The sequence below is a fragment of the Hippoglossus hippoglossus genome, chromosome 13 (genome assembly GCF_009819705.1).
Source record: "Hippoglossus hippoglossus isolate fHipHip1 chromosome 13, fHipHip1.pri, whole genome shotgun sequence".
Lineage (NCBI taxonomy): Eukaryota > Metazoa > Chordata > Actinopteri > Pleuronectiformes > Pleuronectidae > Hippoglossus > Hippoglossus hippoglossus.
This window is the reverse complement of record NC_047163.1, coordinates 22886648-22904853: the sequence shown is the minus strand read 5'-3', so window position 1 is coordinate 22904853 and position 18206 is coordinate 22886648. Positions and strand designations below refer to the sequence as shown.

Here is an 18206-nt window from a genome sequence, read left to right as displayed (position 1 = left end):
GCATGTATGGGCCAAATAATTACAAATAAGACGCTGGAGATCCCATGGTGCACATGTCCCATAACATGCTTTCCTCTCCACTTACACCACCAGCAGCAGCAGCATGCAACCAACATGCACTTTAGACGCCATGGCTGCACACACACACACACACACACACACACACACACACACACACACACACACACACACACACATACAGTATATTCTCTTACAGCTATGGTATTTGGATCAGCCAACGGCGGTGCACCCACTTGCGCATGCGTCCCTGCACGCACCAAGAGGAAAAAGGGGGAACGCGCTGTAACAGGGATGACTCGGTGCCACTCACACGCACACTGAGCCAGCCTGCGGTGCGGGTGTGCGCTTCTGTTTCCGCTGGAGGTTGATGCCCTCCTCATCGCATCACTGCCTTTTCCTGTGTGCGCGCACAATTTGTCCTTTTTGTGTGTTTCCCACGCCGTGAATGTCACCAGCAGCGACGCGAACTTGGTTTTGCAGCAGCAGCATCGTACCGCTGGGCACACGAGAGGTTCGCTCCGTGGATTCGGATCTGCTCCTCTGCGCTGCTGGTGAGTGTAAGACTGTTTCAAACCCCCGTGGAGTTAACATGGGGCAGCCAGCCCTGTGTGAGTCAGGAGTTGTTGGACATGCTTTGCAGAGAGAGGCATCAAAAAACAGCAACTCATCTGTTGTAGCTGGATCACAAGATGTCAAATTGAATTTGGCTGGAACATGTCTTTGATTTGTGTGTTTTTAGGTCAGTATGATTGCTTTGGCTTTTTTTTTTTGGGGGGGGGGGGTGGTAGATAGGCTGCAGCATGGGAGAAGAGAACATGGGATAATGACATACTTTGACTTTATTCAACCACAGACAGTTATTATGTTCTCTGAGATCACAGGCACTAGGAAGTGGAATTCAAGTAAGAGTCTGGCTGTAAACCTCTGGGCTGTAAATGTCGCTTTTCCTCTGTAATAAACAGGAAATGATACAGTGGCAAATGTTTCTGGCTGATAGTTCAGAGCCCGCCAGCGGCATTGTCTCATTGTTAACATCAGTAACATCTTATCACTAGGAAATCTAAATATATACCTATATATTGTGCTATTCTTGCTTGCTCTTTGCAAAAAGACATGTAGAATTGAACATTTAACTTAAACGTATGCACGGCATTCATTGATTTACAGCAGTTTTTATTGTCCCTGATATGCCGTCATAATATATCTTTCACATGGCAACTTGAATCTATCTGACAGACCATGTTTTCCCCCCTCTGCAGTATTGATTCTGCTCAGAAACACTCGTCCTTGAACCAGTCGATCGGTTGCGTTCTGGCACAAAAAGATGTGATAGCCGAGTCGAACATGCCCTCTGAACATGGTCATTTTGGGCAAATACAGTTGTCACTTGTATACTCAAGGCAAATAAGAACATTTGCGCAACCAGCACAAACAAGAACAGCTTAACATGCAGATGATGCAAGGGAGGCTTCATTTTACACTCATACCTGTCAACCTCATAGGTAGCAATTTCTTAAATAGATCAAGTTAATCTAAGAGCCCTGGACCTGAAGAAGATCTCAGACTGCTCATATGAGTCCTATGCCAACTACAGTACAGATGGCTTTTAGTGAAGTCCCTCTCATATGATGAAATCCTTCTTGCTTTCTGGCCCTGTACCACTGATCTTCACAGCTGGATCAGGCACTAAAACACACTCCACCAAAGCGGAAGCGGTGGGGAGCAGATCTCGGTTGAACTTGTTTGTTGGAGCTGTGTCTATGGTCGTTGGGAAATTAGCCTTGTAGATGTTTGCCATGACACCAGAGGGTACAGAAAATGTGATTAGATGGATGGAGACAATTACTAATTATATCTGCCAGGCTGCTCTATAAAGTCTCTATAGCAGCAGCTACACAAGGGTATTTTAATCCTCAGATGGTGCATTTAATGTTGCTTACAGATATTTAGCACAGGACAACTTGTACCAAATCAGCGTAAACACCATGATATGCCCTTTGCAGCATGAATCAGTCAAAAAGAAAAGATGAACACACATCTGACCTCAAAAACATTCAGGCAAATGTAATTATACGTTGGTGCACTGGTGTCTGTTAGTGCACAGTGAAATGCCCACAGGCTCAATGGAGAGTCCCTGACTCTCCATTTTCACTGTTTTCACTGATTTATCAAATTAAAACGACATTAAAGTTGTTGGACTCGGTCAAATTAAATAACCATCAGAGGACAGAATCTGCAGATGGACCACAACTTCAGTCCAAAGTGTTACTTTGCCTCAAGGTCCTGATTTGTAGAATGGTCCTTTGTGAAAAATAGATTTATATATTTTAATTGTTTAAGTTAATCACTTGGCTCACATTTGATCACAAGGTTCCCTAAATGGGTTAATCCAGCCATAAATCAAACTTTCTCATCTTCACATTTTGTGGTTAGAATGTCCTTATATGTGGTTCCTGGTTCTGAATATTAACCAAACAAAAGCCCAAAGAGGTTTTTGACACAAAGAATAAGAGAAGCCTCTGCTTTAAATACATTTCATGGAGACTTGACTTTGTTTTCTTTGTTCCCCTTTCACTTTGGACCCTTTGCTTCTTTCCACTCAGATTAGACCTCTCAGATCCCAAACACTGCACGACATCCCAAAGTCAACACTAAAAACAAACCCTGCTTGCTGTTAGAACGCCTTTCCTGAGGAAGTTCAGTGCCTGCCTTCTTCATGCAAGTCTGTTACTAAGTAACCATATTAACAAGGAAAGTAATACTGTAAACTGCAAATTCATCATACCCAAATTAACTCTGTCGGATTTGATTTCAACTATAGGTATGATTTCAACTGTGTCCATATGGGTCTACATTTACATCTCATTTACACACTCACTTTACATACTGTACTTATGTCCCCCTGAAGGTGCCTTTTCACATGCTGGCATATAGGAAGCAGAAGTGTTGGTAATAGCCTGCAATTTCTTTAAAAGCCTCTCTTCATAAAAGCGGTCAAAACGATACAAATGGGCTCCAGATTTAGCTCTTCTGACTGGATTAAATTGCGGGATTATGTGTTTTAGAAGTGTTTTTCTATTGTGAGCCTGACACACATGTGATTTCCTTTTACAGAGTGTGTCTGTGGTTGAGAGAAATCAGCTGGTATAGGTAAAAGGGATTTAGAGAAGGTCATTTTGAGCCATCATTTATGTCTGCGCTGACCTCAGTGCAAGGATTTTGGCTTTACCCGTTCAGCATCAAACCAATAATTCTCACGATAAATCTGTTAGGTCTTCAGAGAAGACTAAAGGTCCGACGACCTGATCTCATAGCAGTGTCTGTGCGTGTGTGTGATGACATAGTCTCACTAATCATACATAATTTAATCTGTAATATTGATTATTGATGTCAATAATGATTTGCTTGCATCCTTGATGAAACCTACTGTAACACAATAATAACTGAAATACAGAGCTCATATTCAATATATCTATTAATGCCAGATACCTTCAGTATCCTTCTCTGCCCTCACCTTCCTCAGGAATTTGGGAGGAAGGAGTTTCAACCAATAAATCACTAAAACATTTTCCCATGGAGCTTCTTTACCGGAATTACTCCACTGTGCAATTCTGTGACAGCAGCCTGACTCACCTTTAATCACTACAGTGTGTGACTAAGCTCTATAAGTGGTCTGGCTGCGTTTTCTACGTGATCTGTGCTTCCACTTGCTGCGGCGCTTTCAGGACATCTGTGGCGAAGGGCACCTCTGTCTGACAGTGTTAAATCTCACTCTGCTCGCACTCCGTAGGTCCCTCGCATCTTGACGACCTGTCACCGGTGTATGTTAGCCAGGGCCCAGCGTGCCCCCCCCACACACACACACATGCACGCACATAGACACACACACAGTATCACACATAGTCAGCCATTGTACTGCTCTGCTCTTGTGTTGCCTGTGGTGTCTGTGAGGAGGTCCTCTGCTCTCCGAGTCTTCTGTGCGTGAGTCACGCTCCCAGGAGCTGCAACATGTCCAGATGTTGCGGCTCTTTCAATCTTGCCCCAAAGGTGAAAGAGTGTTGTTATTTTTTATAAGTGATTGAAGAAATCCATGGCGGGATGGCGTCCTATTTATTTGCCTTTTATAACCAAACTAACAAAATCCATTTATGATTATACAAAGCCAATCTTAACAGATACTGTTATTATTATTTGATCATTATTATTATGCCGGTTAATTAATCCATACAACAAATTTTGTACTATTAAGCATTCGTAACGAATGAGATTATACATTATATCCCAGACTATATCTCAAGATGGCATGTCTGTATCATTAAATGCATCTTTAGTCCTGCTGTATCCATCCCAGAAGCCTGTTCAGGGATGACTTTGTGATCAGAGCTGCAGTATCATTTTTAGTTCCCTCATGTGCAGCGATGATTAGAAAATGAAGAATAACAAAATAGTCAATAGTTTTTGCTTTTATGATCATTTTTGTGGTTTTTACTTTACAGGAAGAAGCCACGAACCAATTACACCAGAAGCACTGAGTCTGCAGTCTTTGAAATGAAAGAGGGAAAAGGTAAGGTGTTCTGGAGAATTTGTTTTTTTTTTTACAGTTGGTGACAGCTCTCTCCCTTCTTGGTTATTTAACGAAACAGTTTGGTTTGTAGTACTCAACCCTTAGGGATCCTCTGGGACATTTTTGTCTTTTTCAGTTTTCATTTTTTTTATAATTTTGGCTGTGTTAATGCATACACTATTACATTTGCCAAGGGTGTGTATTATTTGGGTTAGGGTTAGAAAGTGACATGTTTATCCTTCCCGCGATGCACAAAACGCACCCAATACGGAGCCATTTCGCCCGTTCCCTGTTCGCCCTCCCCCGAGGCCGAGGTCCTGAGATCGCAAGTGCTCGGCCTGCACAGTGCTGCTCACAGCCCTAGTTATAGTATTATTATATTATTTTTCACTTTCAATTATCATTTTCAAACTGTGCGCAGCTCTGCATGTATATCGTAGGCATTAAGATTTTTGAAAAATATTTCACTTACTTTTAACAGTTAAATATTAGAAAATAAATGTGTGTTAATATGTCTTAATATTGTGGCTTGTTGCCACTAATCAATCAATATGTGAAACACTGTATGAAACTACAGTAGTAATCTCTTAGTTAAAAATTAATGTGCACAGGGGGCATAACGTTCTAAAATATTTTGTTTTATGACACATTAAATACACATATCACACAAGTCTAACGAGAAATTGGCTAGTGCAAACAGACATGAAAAAAACCTTACTCACCATCACAAAACGCCATAAGGAAAGAGCATTGGTGGTTAACATTATTCTGTGTTATGTGCGTACTGCATCTTGCGAATGTGTTGCGTTCATTTCTGAGGACCTGCTCAACCGACGCACCAAACAGACACATTAGGCAGCCATGACGCTGTACGCATAGTTAAAAGCAAGTATATCTCTGGCCTTCCTTTCATGCATGACAATAGACCTATGACCCCCTGCTGCATAACTGCTGTAGATGCATTGCAATTGCCACCACTTTGTTATTGCAATATGCTAAAACCACAAATTAACAACTAGTCTACAACGATACACAGCGTCAACTAGTCTGTGAAACCCATAATTTTCCAGGTGCAATATGCACATGTGTGGTAGGGGCAGTGTGGAGCAGTGTCGCATGACTTCCCTAAGAGGGCGCTGCTGTAACTATTTCTGCTGTGATCTCAGATTTAACAAAATAGAAACATCCTCCAGTTTTACTTTGTTTATATTGCACATTATGCAAATCCAGATGTGCCACATGGTCTGAGGTCTCTGGTTGGCCCTCTAAAGGTATCCGACAGCAACACATGTTTTATGTTAGCATGTATGTGAGCAAAGACGTTTAACACGCTGCCTGTCATACAAACGCATGGTTAAATAGAAAGTATAGCTCCTTCTTTTTAAGCTTTTAACCATGTCAGCAAGAGTAACTGAGGATGAGATTATACTGTTTGGTTACATCACAGTCAAATTAAAGGGGAATCTGCAAGTTGAAGACGGCAAACTTAAAGTCTTATGAAAGCAGTCCAGTCAACCAAATCCTATTATCTGACTAGACAACAGAGGGTGGAAGTCTCAACCTGTTATTACTAGTCTGCAGTGCAAACCACAAAGCTGAGACAACTCCCAGTAGATGCAATCAAAAGCTCACACTTCTAAACGAGAACTATAATTGCCCATAAACTAAGGTCCCATGATTGTGAGAGTTGTGTCTCCTCAGTCATCTCGTTTTTTACTAAGATACATGTGAGAGTGTCAGCAACCTATGTTTGCTGTTGCTGGGACTGAACTTTTGCATGCTCAGCAGATTGTAGAGGAAACACAAACTGCAGAAAACACAATCTCAAGTTTAAAGATGAATTGAAATGAACTTAATAAATAACAAAAGTGTCAGGAGGGGAAGTGGAGATTGTGCTGTTTCAGAAAGGGACATTGAAAGGACTAGGTTTTATGTCGAAACATAATTGGGTATTTGCGTGCAACATGTACACAATGGTTATACTTTGGACCATGTGCACGTATGGAGGGGGTGAATGACAACTTGAGGCTGAATTCAAACGACGCCGTCCACCCTACAGACGTTTGGACTGAGCCATCGCAGACTTCACTCGTACCTGTTCACCATCATCACATCAAAGTCTTTCAGGGCAGGAGGCTGCGCGGCTTAATGAGTGGAGTCTGTTTCCCTTGTTGCTGTGGAAATGTTGGAAACAACCATATCTGCATATCGTCACCCTCTTAAACTAATGGCCAAATTTTTTCAGGTTTTTCAGAAAACACAAAACAATTAACCAAATATTGAATATATGATATTTATTAATAATTTCTCTCAAAAAGGTTATGACAATAGATGACTATTGTCATACTAATAACAATATCTGTCAATTATGTAACATAAGAGGAATAAATGACTTGCGGAATGAGGAATAAATGAATAAATGGCAATTTTAAACCTTCCTCCAGTTCTCCCTCCAGCTCTTCTTTGCTGGGTTCTTGACTGATGCCTATTAATGTGGCAAATTGTCAAAGAGGTGATGACACTCAACGGGCATGACGTGTTTCACTGACTGGAGGTCCTGGAACTCCTTGATTGGCAGAGCACATGGAAACATTCGTATCCATGCTATCGGTTCATTTGGCACCTGTACCCTTTGTGGCCTGATTCTTGCAGTCTGGAGTATGATGACGTAGTCTCTCGGGGTGTTCAATAGTACTATGCATGCTGTCACACTCCATTTGTGTGTGCCCTGCAACAAGGTATTTCTGTGTTCGACTTTGATCTCCTTGAGTTCTGGATGGTCTTTGATCACACCTTCAAAGGACGTATCACAGGATGGGGTATAGTCTGGATTGCTTATGACATCATCATCATCAGATATGTCCTCTTCATGTGTCTGCTTGGCATCTTCAACAACGGGAGTGTTTAAGGTATTGTTTGCTCCATCTGAAACAGAGTCTTGGCCTGGTACATGCTGCTTCATCTCTTCAACGACTGCCTCATTGTGATTTTCAGTGGATGAGGCCTGATCGGTGTCAGAATTGTCAAGTGCATCTCCGACCAAAAAGGAAAAACATTTCAACCCTTTGAGGTGTACAGTCACAAATGTGTGATCATTCTGAAAAACATTCATTGCCTCGTGGTCACTTGTATTAAGCTACATCAGGGACACCCTAGGGGTGCACAAGCTGTTGTAAAGAGGATCCTTTGTAATTTTTTAGTTACACACATAATTTCTAGCTGTTAGATTACAATACGGTATTCAAATCTTTCTTAATTAGATCATGTAATGTGGAAAAAATTTGACAAAAACTGTAGATGAAATATTGTTTGAAAAGACAGAAAAGAGTTAACAGAAAGCCTATCACTTGTAACAGCCACAGATTCTGAAGCCTTTCCACTAGGGATGCACCGATATGGAAATTCTTGGCCGATACCGATACCGATATTTAAGACAACAATCTAGCCGATAGCCGATACCGATATTTGTTTATTACTTGCATGTGGCCTTCTTGGTGTGTAACGCCGGGTTTACACCGGGCGCTGAAGCGCCGCACAGCGTTATTCTCAAGCGCGCAGCCGCCTGGCTGTTCACACCGGACCCGCATTTCTCCGCGTCGGTCAGCCCGTGATTCTCCGCTTGTTGTTGTATGTAACCCGTTCAATGTCGGGTGTCGGGGGTAAATGCCGTATTCTCCAAGCAAGCCTTTAGCCCCCCCCCCTCTCTCTTTTTATCTATATGACTGCTTGTGTGGCTGTAGTGGATGGGCAGAGGGGGACATTTAATTATGTGATTGGGAAAATTGGGAAAATTAAAACTCCAGGACAACAGAAGGGGAATACAAAGTATGGGATGCATATTTGATCATTTATATCATATCAAATATGTCATTTATATTGTTTAAAATCATTTTTCAGTCTGTTTCCTGGCGCGATACGCTCGCTCGCACGCTGAAACCATCGGTGAAGGGCGCTGGCGCGGCGCGGCGCATCACAGCCCATGTGAACCGCACAAAGGTTTAACAGGGGGGGGGGGGGGGGGATGGGAGGCGCCTGGCTTTCCTTGGCGCTGCGCTGCGCGGCGCGGCGCTTCAGCGCCCGGTGTAAACCTGGCGTCAGTGTACCATAATCTGGATGCCAGATTGGCAGGCTGCAGAAAACATACCAATGAATATCGGCCAATGTTATCGGTGAAAGTCAAGTTTATTACCGATACGCCGATAGCAGTAAACGAGGCGAATATCGGCCGCTACCGATATACGGCCGATACATCGGTGCACCACTACTTTCCATTCTTTGCTAAATGCTAGCTTCATGGACCTAGCTATTCTGCTGACTAAAATGCTGACTAAAAAGACTGAATAAAAAGACTAAATAACTATGCAATATTTATAGCCTAGCCTATATTATAGTAAACCTCATCACTTACCAATAGGAGACGAGCCCTGAATCATGGAAATAACTTCAGCGGCTAGGTAGATTTCCGTTCTTCTTGATAAAGCCGCCATCTTGAAAAGCTTGTAAAATTGCCTAAGTCACATTGTCTTTTGACTTAGGCAAAATAAAACGGCCTAAGTCACACTCTTGACATAGGCCATTATTCTACAGGGGTAGAATCGCATGATCTGTTCAACTGAGGATCTAGGCGATTTAACCAGAGGTGGCCAGCATCATGAGAAGATGATTTAGGCAAAAAAAATCATTTTTGTCAAAAAATGACATAGGCCATTATTTTAGGAAGGTGACGATATATAAAAGAATCCCTTCAGGACTAAAACAATATAACTATCATATTGCACATATTGCTGTATCATGATGTGGTTGAATGTTATTTCTAGCCAATACAATACAAGTAAAATTCTGCCTAAGTAATTGCTTAACACTTACATAATAACACATTTTTGTTCATTTATTGCTGGTGGAAAAAACTACAGCGTCATATGTATTGCAGTGAATTATGGGTAATTAAATCAGTAATGTCTGCCTCCCAGGACGTCTGCTTCAGGCTCCATGTGCATTGGATGAATGTGGGTGTGGACGGCCCTCAGCACTCAAAGACGTGCAGGGAATGCGGCTGAAAAGTCAGCAAGTCGACAAGTGTAGAAAAGTCGGACCACTTGGAATCGGCCTGAGAATCAAATTCAAATCATGTAAGGTTGAACCAGATATTTCTTTGTGAGCCAGACAGCTGGCCTCACTGTTGTATCCCAACCACCTACTGCACATATCAGAGCACTGTACAGGATAGAAAATATCCTCCAGCGCTGACTGAACTTTCTGATTGATTTGCTCATGCGGGTGATGGGATCGAACACACAGACCCCTCCCCCACCCAGGGAGCAGGGCGAACCACTGAGCCTCGCAGGTATTTCACATATGCACATATTACAGGTTCACATTTTGCAGGAGAAAATAATCCACTTTAAAGCAGTGCTTTTACGGCCTCAAGTTTTTACATTATCAGCTGCAGGGAGCAGCTGCACATGAAAATACATTGAATGTTTAGACAGTGTTAAAAGCAAATGAGGATCTGTGAGGTGAAGGCGAGGAAGGAGTCAGCCTGCAGTTGCTATGACAATACTTTATATTAGTTAAGCTGCATGTCCAAACAAATTTTACTCCTGAGTTTTAGAACAATGTGTGCCTGTAGATTTAAGCACTTTAGATTAGTTTTTTTTCCTGGTGTAGAAGGATCACATCTCCACACTGATTACCTGAGTCAGGAGGGCTGTAACAGAAGTCACTTTGTATTTAAATAGAAAATGCAAAGCGTTTTAGAAGTTGTACATATATCAGAGCAGCATTCTCTGAAATGTAGGAAAGGTTTTAGAAGAGATGCCTCAATACTGTTTTGAGGCATCTCTGTTTTATACTGTTTCAAAATGAATACATGCATATGCAGTTATATACAGAAACACTAAAAGTAACAGCACACATCCCGTTAATAATCTTGCTTGCTTAATTAATTAATATTGTTATTAAAACAGTTTAGGATTAATGTTCAGTTTGTGACTGGGTTAAAGACCCACACCAGGAGCTTAATATACCCCCACTCTTTTTTGGCCGTCTAAATTTGTTTTATTCATACTGGGGAGGGCCTGCTTTCTCAACTGGCGATACGGAGGTTTGAGTCCTCCTGCAGCGGGCGAAGGTTTGGTTTCGACTCAGCCCTTTGCCTCCTCTCTTCCACATTCTCTCTCCCCATTTCCCGCTTGAACAGTCCTGTCAATAATGGCAAAATGCCCTAGAAAATATACACAGTAAGGTTTTTAAACTGGCTTTTGTTGACTGTCGGGTTAACGTGGAAATATGTTTTTTGTCATATAAAAAGGCGTAAAGGGGACATGTTAACATTAACAGTTAAAAACCTGATTTTCATTGGAGGTCGACTTAAACTAATGAGCATAAATTATTCAGCACTACGATGAATACGAGATCAGCACAGTTGGATTCAGTGTTAATGCTCTATTCTACAAAACTAACAGCTCAACAGAGGGAAGAGGGAGGAATCTCATCTTGCTTGTATCATTAGAAGAAAAAGAGTAGAATTTGTAGTTTGCTGCTTTCCACATTTTTTCGTGCTTCCGTCATTTCCTAAACAATAACAGAGGAAACAATAACTGGCCCCGCCACACGTGTGATTCAGGATAAAGGATGAGGCAGCAGTGTCATGTTGTGAAATGACTGTTGTGTTTTGCCTCAGTGTTCACATACTGTGGAGTAAAATCCATGTGGTGGTGCTAATCGATCCTGTGGTTTCCACTCCGCGACTGTCTCCAAGTTAAGGCTTGCATGATTTAGTCGTGGATTTACAGCAGTATTCCATTACCGTTGTTGCAATGTTGCAAGTACATGTGCATGCACGCACATCTTTAAATAGACGCTCAGCTGTGCGCTCTTTCAGCTAAGTATCGACTTTCAGTGATGTGTTGGTTCTGGAGCAGAGTCAGGCATGTTCGGTGCAACCGTTTGCTCGTATGCGAGGCTCTGCTCTGCACGTTGTGAATCAGGAAGATTTAGTAGACAGGATGTGCATTGTGCATTAAATAGTCAGATGTGCGTAGCGCCAAATGCCTTTTAATCTGACCTAAGCTGTAATCTGAACTCTCCAAAGTCTGCAGTGGAAGCGAGCGCACATTGCTGAAGTTGATTTGACGCTGTTCGATTGCATATGCAATTCACTTCAGGGACAAAGTGTTAGTCTATAGTGATCCTCTTATCTTCTTTGTATCCGTTTGTTGCTTTGCCTTGGCAACTTATTTGAATGTGTGTGTGTGTGTGGGTGTGTGTGTGTGTGTGTGTGTGTGTGTGTGTGTGTGTGTGTGTGCGTGTGCGTATTTTATTCAAAGTAGTTCCCCTTTACAATCAACTCGGAAGGTGTGGGGGGGGTGTTCCTCAGTTTGAAGGAGGCTCTAATGATTTTGCTTTCCTCCAGAATAACGTCACGCCCAGTGAAGACATGAGAGCACCGAGGAGCACGTGAAGATGTCCCAGAAGGCAACGAAAAGTACGTCTTTATTTGTCTTTTCGTGATTTTTATGTCAGTGCACACAGAAGTTTACCTGAGTACAGACATTTCAGTCATCAGTGTGAGGTTTCAGCCTGCAGAAATTCACCAGTCGAAATAGAGCTGTGTCTGAATTCAGGGACTGCATCCTCGCACATAACCTCCTGTAACACCACAAATCGACACATTTAGACTTTTTCATGTATTACACAAACTAGACATAAACATAGACACATGTTGTTATCTTTGGATGGGAGCCATGCTAGCTGTTTCCCATGTTGAGGTCTCAATTTTACATGTCTATTGAAAGGAAAGTGTTCTTAAACCTTCCTTTGTTATTATTATTATTATTATTATTATTATTATTATTATTATTATTATTATTATTATTATTATTATTGTTGTTTGTATGCTCTCTGTCCTGCTGTAGATGGACAGGTTGAAGAGAAGCTTTCATTAGTTCATCACACATAAACAGTATAGCCGTTTTCAGACATGAACTCAGTTTAACCTCCAGCACGTGTTAGAAACATCAACATTAGCCCGCTCTCTTATCGTGAATTTGCTCACTCGGCCATTCACTGGACATTTTATTTCGGGGCTGAGAAGAAAAGTTCCAAACAATGTCTGTAGCAACTGACTCTGACATTTGCTCTATCGCATACAGCCCCTCCGGAAAGCTTCACAGTGCATGTCTGCAAACAGTTGAATTGAATGAGGTTTTTTTAATGCAGGTCTGTCAAATTCAGAAACCACCCTCTGAAGCTATAGTCTCTTGTCCCAGGACAGAAAACTTGGTATGGTATGAATGGAAAAAAACCCAGAAGATGAGTGTCTTGTCTTGAGGATAATTTAATGACGGTAATGTTATATTTCCTGGCTACATCTCTGCAGCACTCACCCACTTACTCAGTGTCAGATGTACTGTACCTTTACTCGACTGGTATTTGAAGAGGGGCACTTTGAAAGTTCTGTGGGTTTCACTCTCTGCTAGCTGAGACCATGAAAGATGCACGCTTCCTGTTCATCTGTGCAGTGATCTTGCAGCAAGCAAGTGGCACTGTATGCTGCTTTGTTTCATTTTTCAGTATCTGTTTTAGGACTGATACCACACCTGTGTTGAATTAGTTTTATGAACTTTATTATTATTATTTACATAACATCCATGCAACCTTTGAGTCTCGCTGAAGCCAGCATGTGTTTTTTACATATGTGAAATTTGATTATCGTCCTCTTAAAATTTGTGTACATTTGTGTTCTTTGTTGACTCAAGCATGGTGCCTAAGGCTTCTCCCAGTTCTCCTCTTCTTCATCTCTTTTGTCACGTACTACTGTTCCAATACCATACTTCAGAGGTAAACACACGCACACACACACACACATACACACACACACCTTCTGGGACATCTCCACGTGCTCCTCGGTGCTCATGTCTTCACTGGGCATCTGGAGGAAAACAAAATCATTAGAATCTCCTTCAAACTGAGGAACACCCCCCCCACCATCCGAGTTGATTGTTTGAAAGGGGAATTACTTTGAATAAAATAAACACTTTAGTCATCTCACACACACACACACACACACACACACACACACACACACACACACACACACACACACACACACACACACAGTCTGAAGACAAAATAATCTTTCTGTCTCCATTGCCCTGGTATTGAGGTCACATAATAGCAGAAATGCCCATTTCTGGTCAAACATAAGCTCATGAGGTCCGAGAATGTGCTGCGTCACTAAAAGTTGAGAAGACATTTTGATCATCCAGTGGTCAGAGCTGACGATCAATTTCGGCCCTTCACACATGCCCATTACTGCACACTTCTTGAGTGCTCTGGACCCAGTTCCTGGCACGTCGTGTATTTATGGATTCAGCAGTCCTCATGCCAACTGTGGTGATGTGTCTGTGTTTCAGCTACGGCAGCACCAGCAAGCCTCTGAACAGTAGCAAGACACTGTGTAGCGGCTGGCTAACCCAGAAGAAGTGGGAGAGCCTTAACTTTAAGTGAGTAATGGCATGTCTGTTTTTTATTTTTTACACAAACTGGAGGGAGTTAATGGCTTATTAAGGGAGGGAGGTGTGCCAACATTTTATTTGAACATAAGGTATTTATAAAGGAAAAGTAAACGTTAGTGAGAAAGAGCAGGGCTTGATTTATAAAAAATATTTTTCCATCTAAATCATTACATCAAGTTTCAGTAACTCAAGTGGAATGTCTTGAAATGGTTGAATATATGAGAGTCTGTATAAAACCAAGTTTAAGAATAAGAAAGAGCTCCTGATAAAGATAGTAACTTGTTTGTCCTCCTCAGGTTCTGCCTTGTTAAGTACAATCATTGTTCAAAAGCCTCTTCCTCTATTATCAGTTTATCCAGCTGTATATTTACTGGTCTTTTTGTGGGCCCCCGCCTCTCTTATCTAATAGCGATATGGTCTCTATCTGTGGCTTGTCCCAACCTCCTCCAGGATGACAGTTTATTTCTCCAGCCCAGCAGACCTTCCGCTGCCTCCTTAACCCCCAGAACACTCCACATTCATAATCCCCTCTGTTTACTCCTGCAACAGAACATGATTTGCATGATAGGCTGCTGCTGGGTTGCTCTTGGATTTTCACATCAGTCATTGCAGTTACAGCGAGGCCTTCCAGGCAATCACAGTGACATTTCTCTAATTAAACCCGTCCCTGGAGTTTTATCCTGATCCCCTGCGGAGAGCGAGCTGGCACACATGGGTAATAAATGTCTCAGAGACTCACTGTCAAAGACAGTGGGTCATGAACAGCTGTAGTCTGAAGCCAGCGGACACAGAGAAGCGATTGTTTCACATATTACAACCTGCCACATTTGTATCAGTCCACGGGCTCTGTGAGTGTTTTTGTTTTCCTTTTCCCTCTCCTCAGCTCAGAATCGCCAGCAGAGGATTTTTAACGCGGAAAATTTCAGTCCAGTGACATCATGTAAATGGCTGCATTGCTTGTAATGAGTCTGGTTTACCTGCTTAATAGATACCAGAGCATTTGGCAAAGTTAAAGCACCAGTCAAGCACATCAGGCAGTTTTCCTCTTTGGCAGCACAGTTGGTATTATCCATTGTGCAGCTCGATTATCGCCAAAAAAATAAGCAGTGCTCTTCATCCTCGTCCTCTGACGCCTCGTTCATCTGCTCCAATCCCCTCTCAGCCACAAACCCTCCTGTAATATTTCCATGCAGTGGAACCCTGGGCGCTGCAGTGTGATGTTGTAATGGCTGCTCTGACATTTCTCATGCAGCATTAGCCGACAGACGCAGCTCTTTCTGAAACTGGAGGATTTCTTCTGGCGGGAGCATCAGTCTCAGCTGGCATTACCATATGGCGTTAAGGGCAGTGGTATGTCGACTTCACATTAACCACAGCACAGCGTTCACTCAGCACAATGTCTAACACATATGTATTATATTTGTTTTCATACTCTTTATTCACACATTTCCACTCCTGAATAGTTGCCGTGTAGAAATATGAACAGCACACCAGCTTTAACTTCAATTTAGATGAATACCTATTTTTACCCCAAACAAATCTTTGAATACTTGAATAAAATACTTTCAAATAAAACCACACGGCATAAGAAGGTCGCAAAAATCCTCCATTGTGGGTTTTTAATAACGTATCTACTTGTAATCAGGACCATAGATTGGATTTATGACACCTGGTACTTTCCGCCCTCACAACACTGCACCTCTTGTTTGTGAATTGCAGTTTTAAGAGAACCCACACCTTTTCAACGGCTGTTTTCTCACTTTCCCTCCCAGAGCTGTTGCTGCTGAAAGTTCTTGCTGTAACTGCAAATTATCAGGTGCCAGCAAACATTGAAAAGTAAGTGTGAGCACACATTAGCCCCTTTTCCACAACTGCTAAAGGTGTGTTTTATTGCCTACATGACTTCTTTACTCTCATTATGGGTACTTGGATGAAGCCACATTTAACAAGCCTGTCCCTCAAAACGAACAAAGCACAAAGCACAAGCAGGTTTTGCTCAAATAATGAACAAGATAAAATGTGCTTTTATTGATCCTCCGTAGAGGAAATTCAGAATTGACACAGCGGCACAGGGAAGCAGCAGAATATTTGATACAAGGCTGTTTTTCTAAATGTGCAATATAAAGATAAAGTTTGTGTAATTGTGCAATTGGTCCAAATTCTTTGTAATCTAAAATATACAATATGTGCAGCAGTCTTTCGTGGATTATAGGTTTTGGTGTAAATGGTCAGTTATGTATCAGAGAGTTTTCTTTCTAATTGTATGGTCAGTGTGTGAAATTGAGGATGTAGTTGAAACTATTGTGGAATAATAAAATAATTAGTTTCAATATATAAGTAGCTAAGTCCTGCTCATGCAGTTGCTAAATGTCAAGATGATGTAACACGCTAATTTGCATATTCCTGATATCATTGCAGTTTGTACACAGAGGACAGGTCTAGTACTAAGTTAGTTGATTTATTTGATGGTCCACCAATGCAGCGGCTAGTCTGACTATGGACACCCAAACTCTTTGGTAATATGCTAAATCCTAATACGTTACCTCTTTTAAGTTTATCCAACTTTTTCTTTTTTACTTCTGTTAACTTATTGCAAGTTAGATGACCAAGTTGTTTGTTGGTTTTTGTTTGTAAACAAGATTAAGCAACAATTACTGGATACATTACCATGAAACTTGGTGGAATGATGCAGTATGGGTCAAGATCATGCATCTTAATGACAAAAATCAGGCATATTTAGGGGACTGTTATTTTTGAGGGTGTGCACTTTGCTGCAGATCCAAATAAATCATTTCGGCCTTGGCAAAGTTATGTACTCTACTGAGTGATAGTCTAGTTGACTGCGTTTAAATCATTTTTTCTCTATCCAGTTTAGATTCTCTGTTTTAGGAATGAGCTCAGATTTTTCTAAATGTATTATTGTGTCAAGCTTTGTCCCTCATGGCAGCTTCTGCTGTCCTGCCAGTAGTCACAATAAGCTTGGACTGCATTCCTCAATACGACCCTGGTGACTCAAGTGCATTACATAAGACGGTCACAGCAAGCGTTTGAAGAACAGACCTCTATTCATTATGGATTTCATTGTTTACCTTGTACAGTCAGACACGTAATGCTGCTGTGCATATCTAAAAAAAATAATAGAGGAGTGTGGTTCGATTAAATGTTAAAACATCTTGCCATATCCAAACAAACAGCCAATCAAAAGTCATTGTCAGTAAACCAAATGTCCAATCAAATGAAAAGAGACGCCAGCCATAGTTTAGGCATCCAAAGTCTCAAATGTCAAGTCACTGTTAGGTACAGTTGCGAGCGCGTAGGTTTGGTCAAACTCATCACACTCATGCTCATCACAGCCCCTGTCTGGCAACAACACCATTGTGCAGATGCAGCAGAAATGTTTTCTACCAATCCGCTGATTAGCCACAGCTCCTTGAGTGATATGTCTTGAGTGCTGTGATAAACAGTTTATTGGAAAGGACAGTTTTCTTGAAATGCATCCAGGTCAACAGCGAATTTGTGATTCCAATTACTGCGAAACACGATGAAGATTAGCTTCTGCTTGGCATTCTGGCATCTCACTACAAGATAAGCTCCTCGTGTCTTCCAGGCTGCACAGTGAATCCCCTTTGAAATAATTGGCTTTTGAAGGGCAGCCAAAATATTGTATAAATTTCAACCAGACGCTCTGTTTTTAGAATAAGCACAGTTCCCGTGCGTTCGCTGATCAGGACAGTGTCCAGATTTTGTCTCAGTTTATCTTCATCAAGTAGATTTTGTTAAGTAAAGGACAAAGCAGAGCTAAGACAAGAAAAATGTATCAAAACACAACAAACCATAAGTGGGAAAGAAAAAGTGTGCAAGTTTTTGCAGGTTATGAGGATGTTAGTATACTGTTCTGTGCACTCCTTGCACATGCATGGATTTTAGGTGAATGGATTTTGAGGCTAATTAAACACCATTGTTTATTTACTATAACTAGTTCTCAGATTTTACAATATAAAAATAGTTTTTCCTGCATTCTCGAACTAAACAAACAAAGGTTAACTATGCTTTTTTCAATTTGTAATCAAAGAGTAACGTTTTAAATTACTAGAACTAACTCA

General features: G+C 41.5%; 1 protein-coding gene across 5 annotated transcripts in view; it reads left to right on the top strand.

Annotated features, from left to right (window-relative positions):
• The first annotated feature begins 317 nt into the window (after positions 1-317).
• Positions 318-18206, top strand: part of st3gal4 (ST3 beta-galactoside alpha-2,3-sialyltransferase 4) — a 41501-nt gene continuing 23612 nt past the window's right edge. For 3 of the 5 annotated variants that reach the window (XM_034604323.1, XM_034604322.1, XM_034604319.1), the window contains exons 1-7: positions 318-572; positions 4518-4585; positions 12000-12071; positions 13345-13426; positions 14002-14091; positions 15356-15453; positions 15876-15939. In XM_034604323.1, coding sequence (XP_034460214.1) covers positions 12050-12071; positions 13345-13426; positions 14002-14091; positions 15356-15453; positions 15876-15939 — 356 coding nt within the window. In that variant the 5' untranslated portion in view covers positions 318-572; positions 4518-4585; positions 12000-12049. Of the gene's footprint in view, positions 573-604; positions 761-4517; positions 4586-9668; positions 9930-11999; positions 12072-13344; positions 13427-14001; positions 14092-15355; positions 15454-15875; positions 15940-18206 lie in introns of those variants that run through there. The other 2 variants (XM_034604320.1, XM_034604321.1) reach the window with 2 other exon arrangements.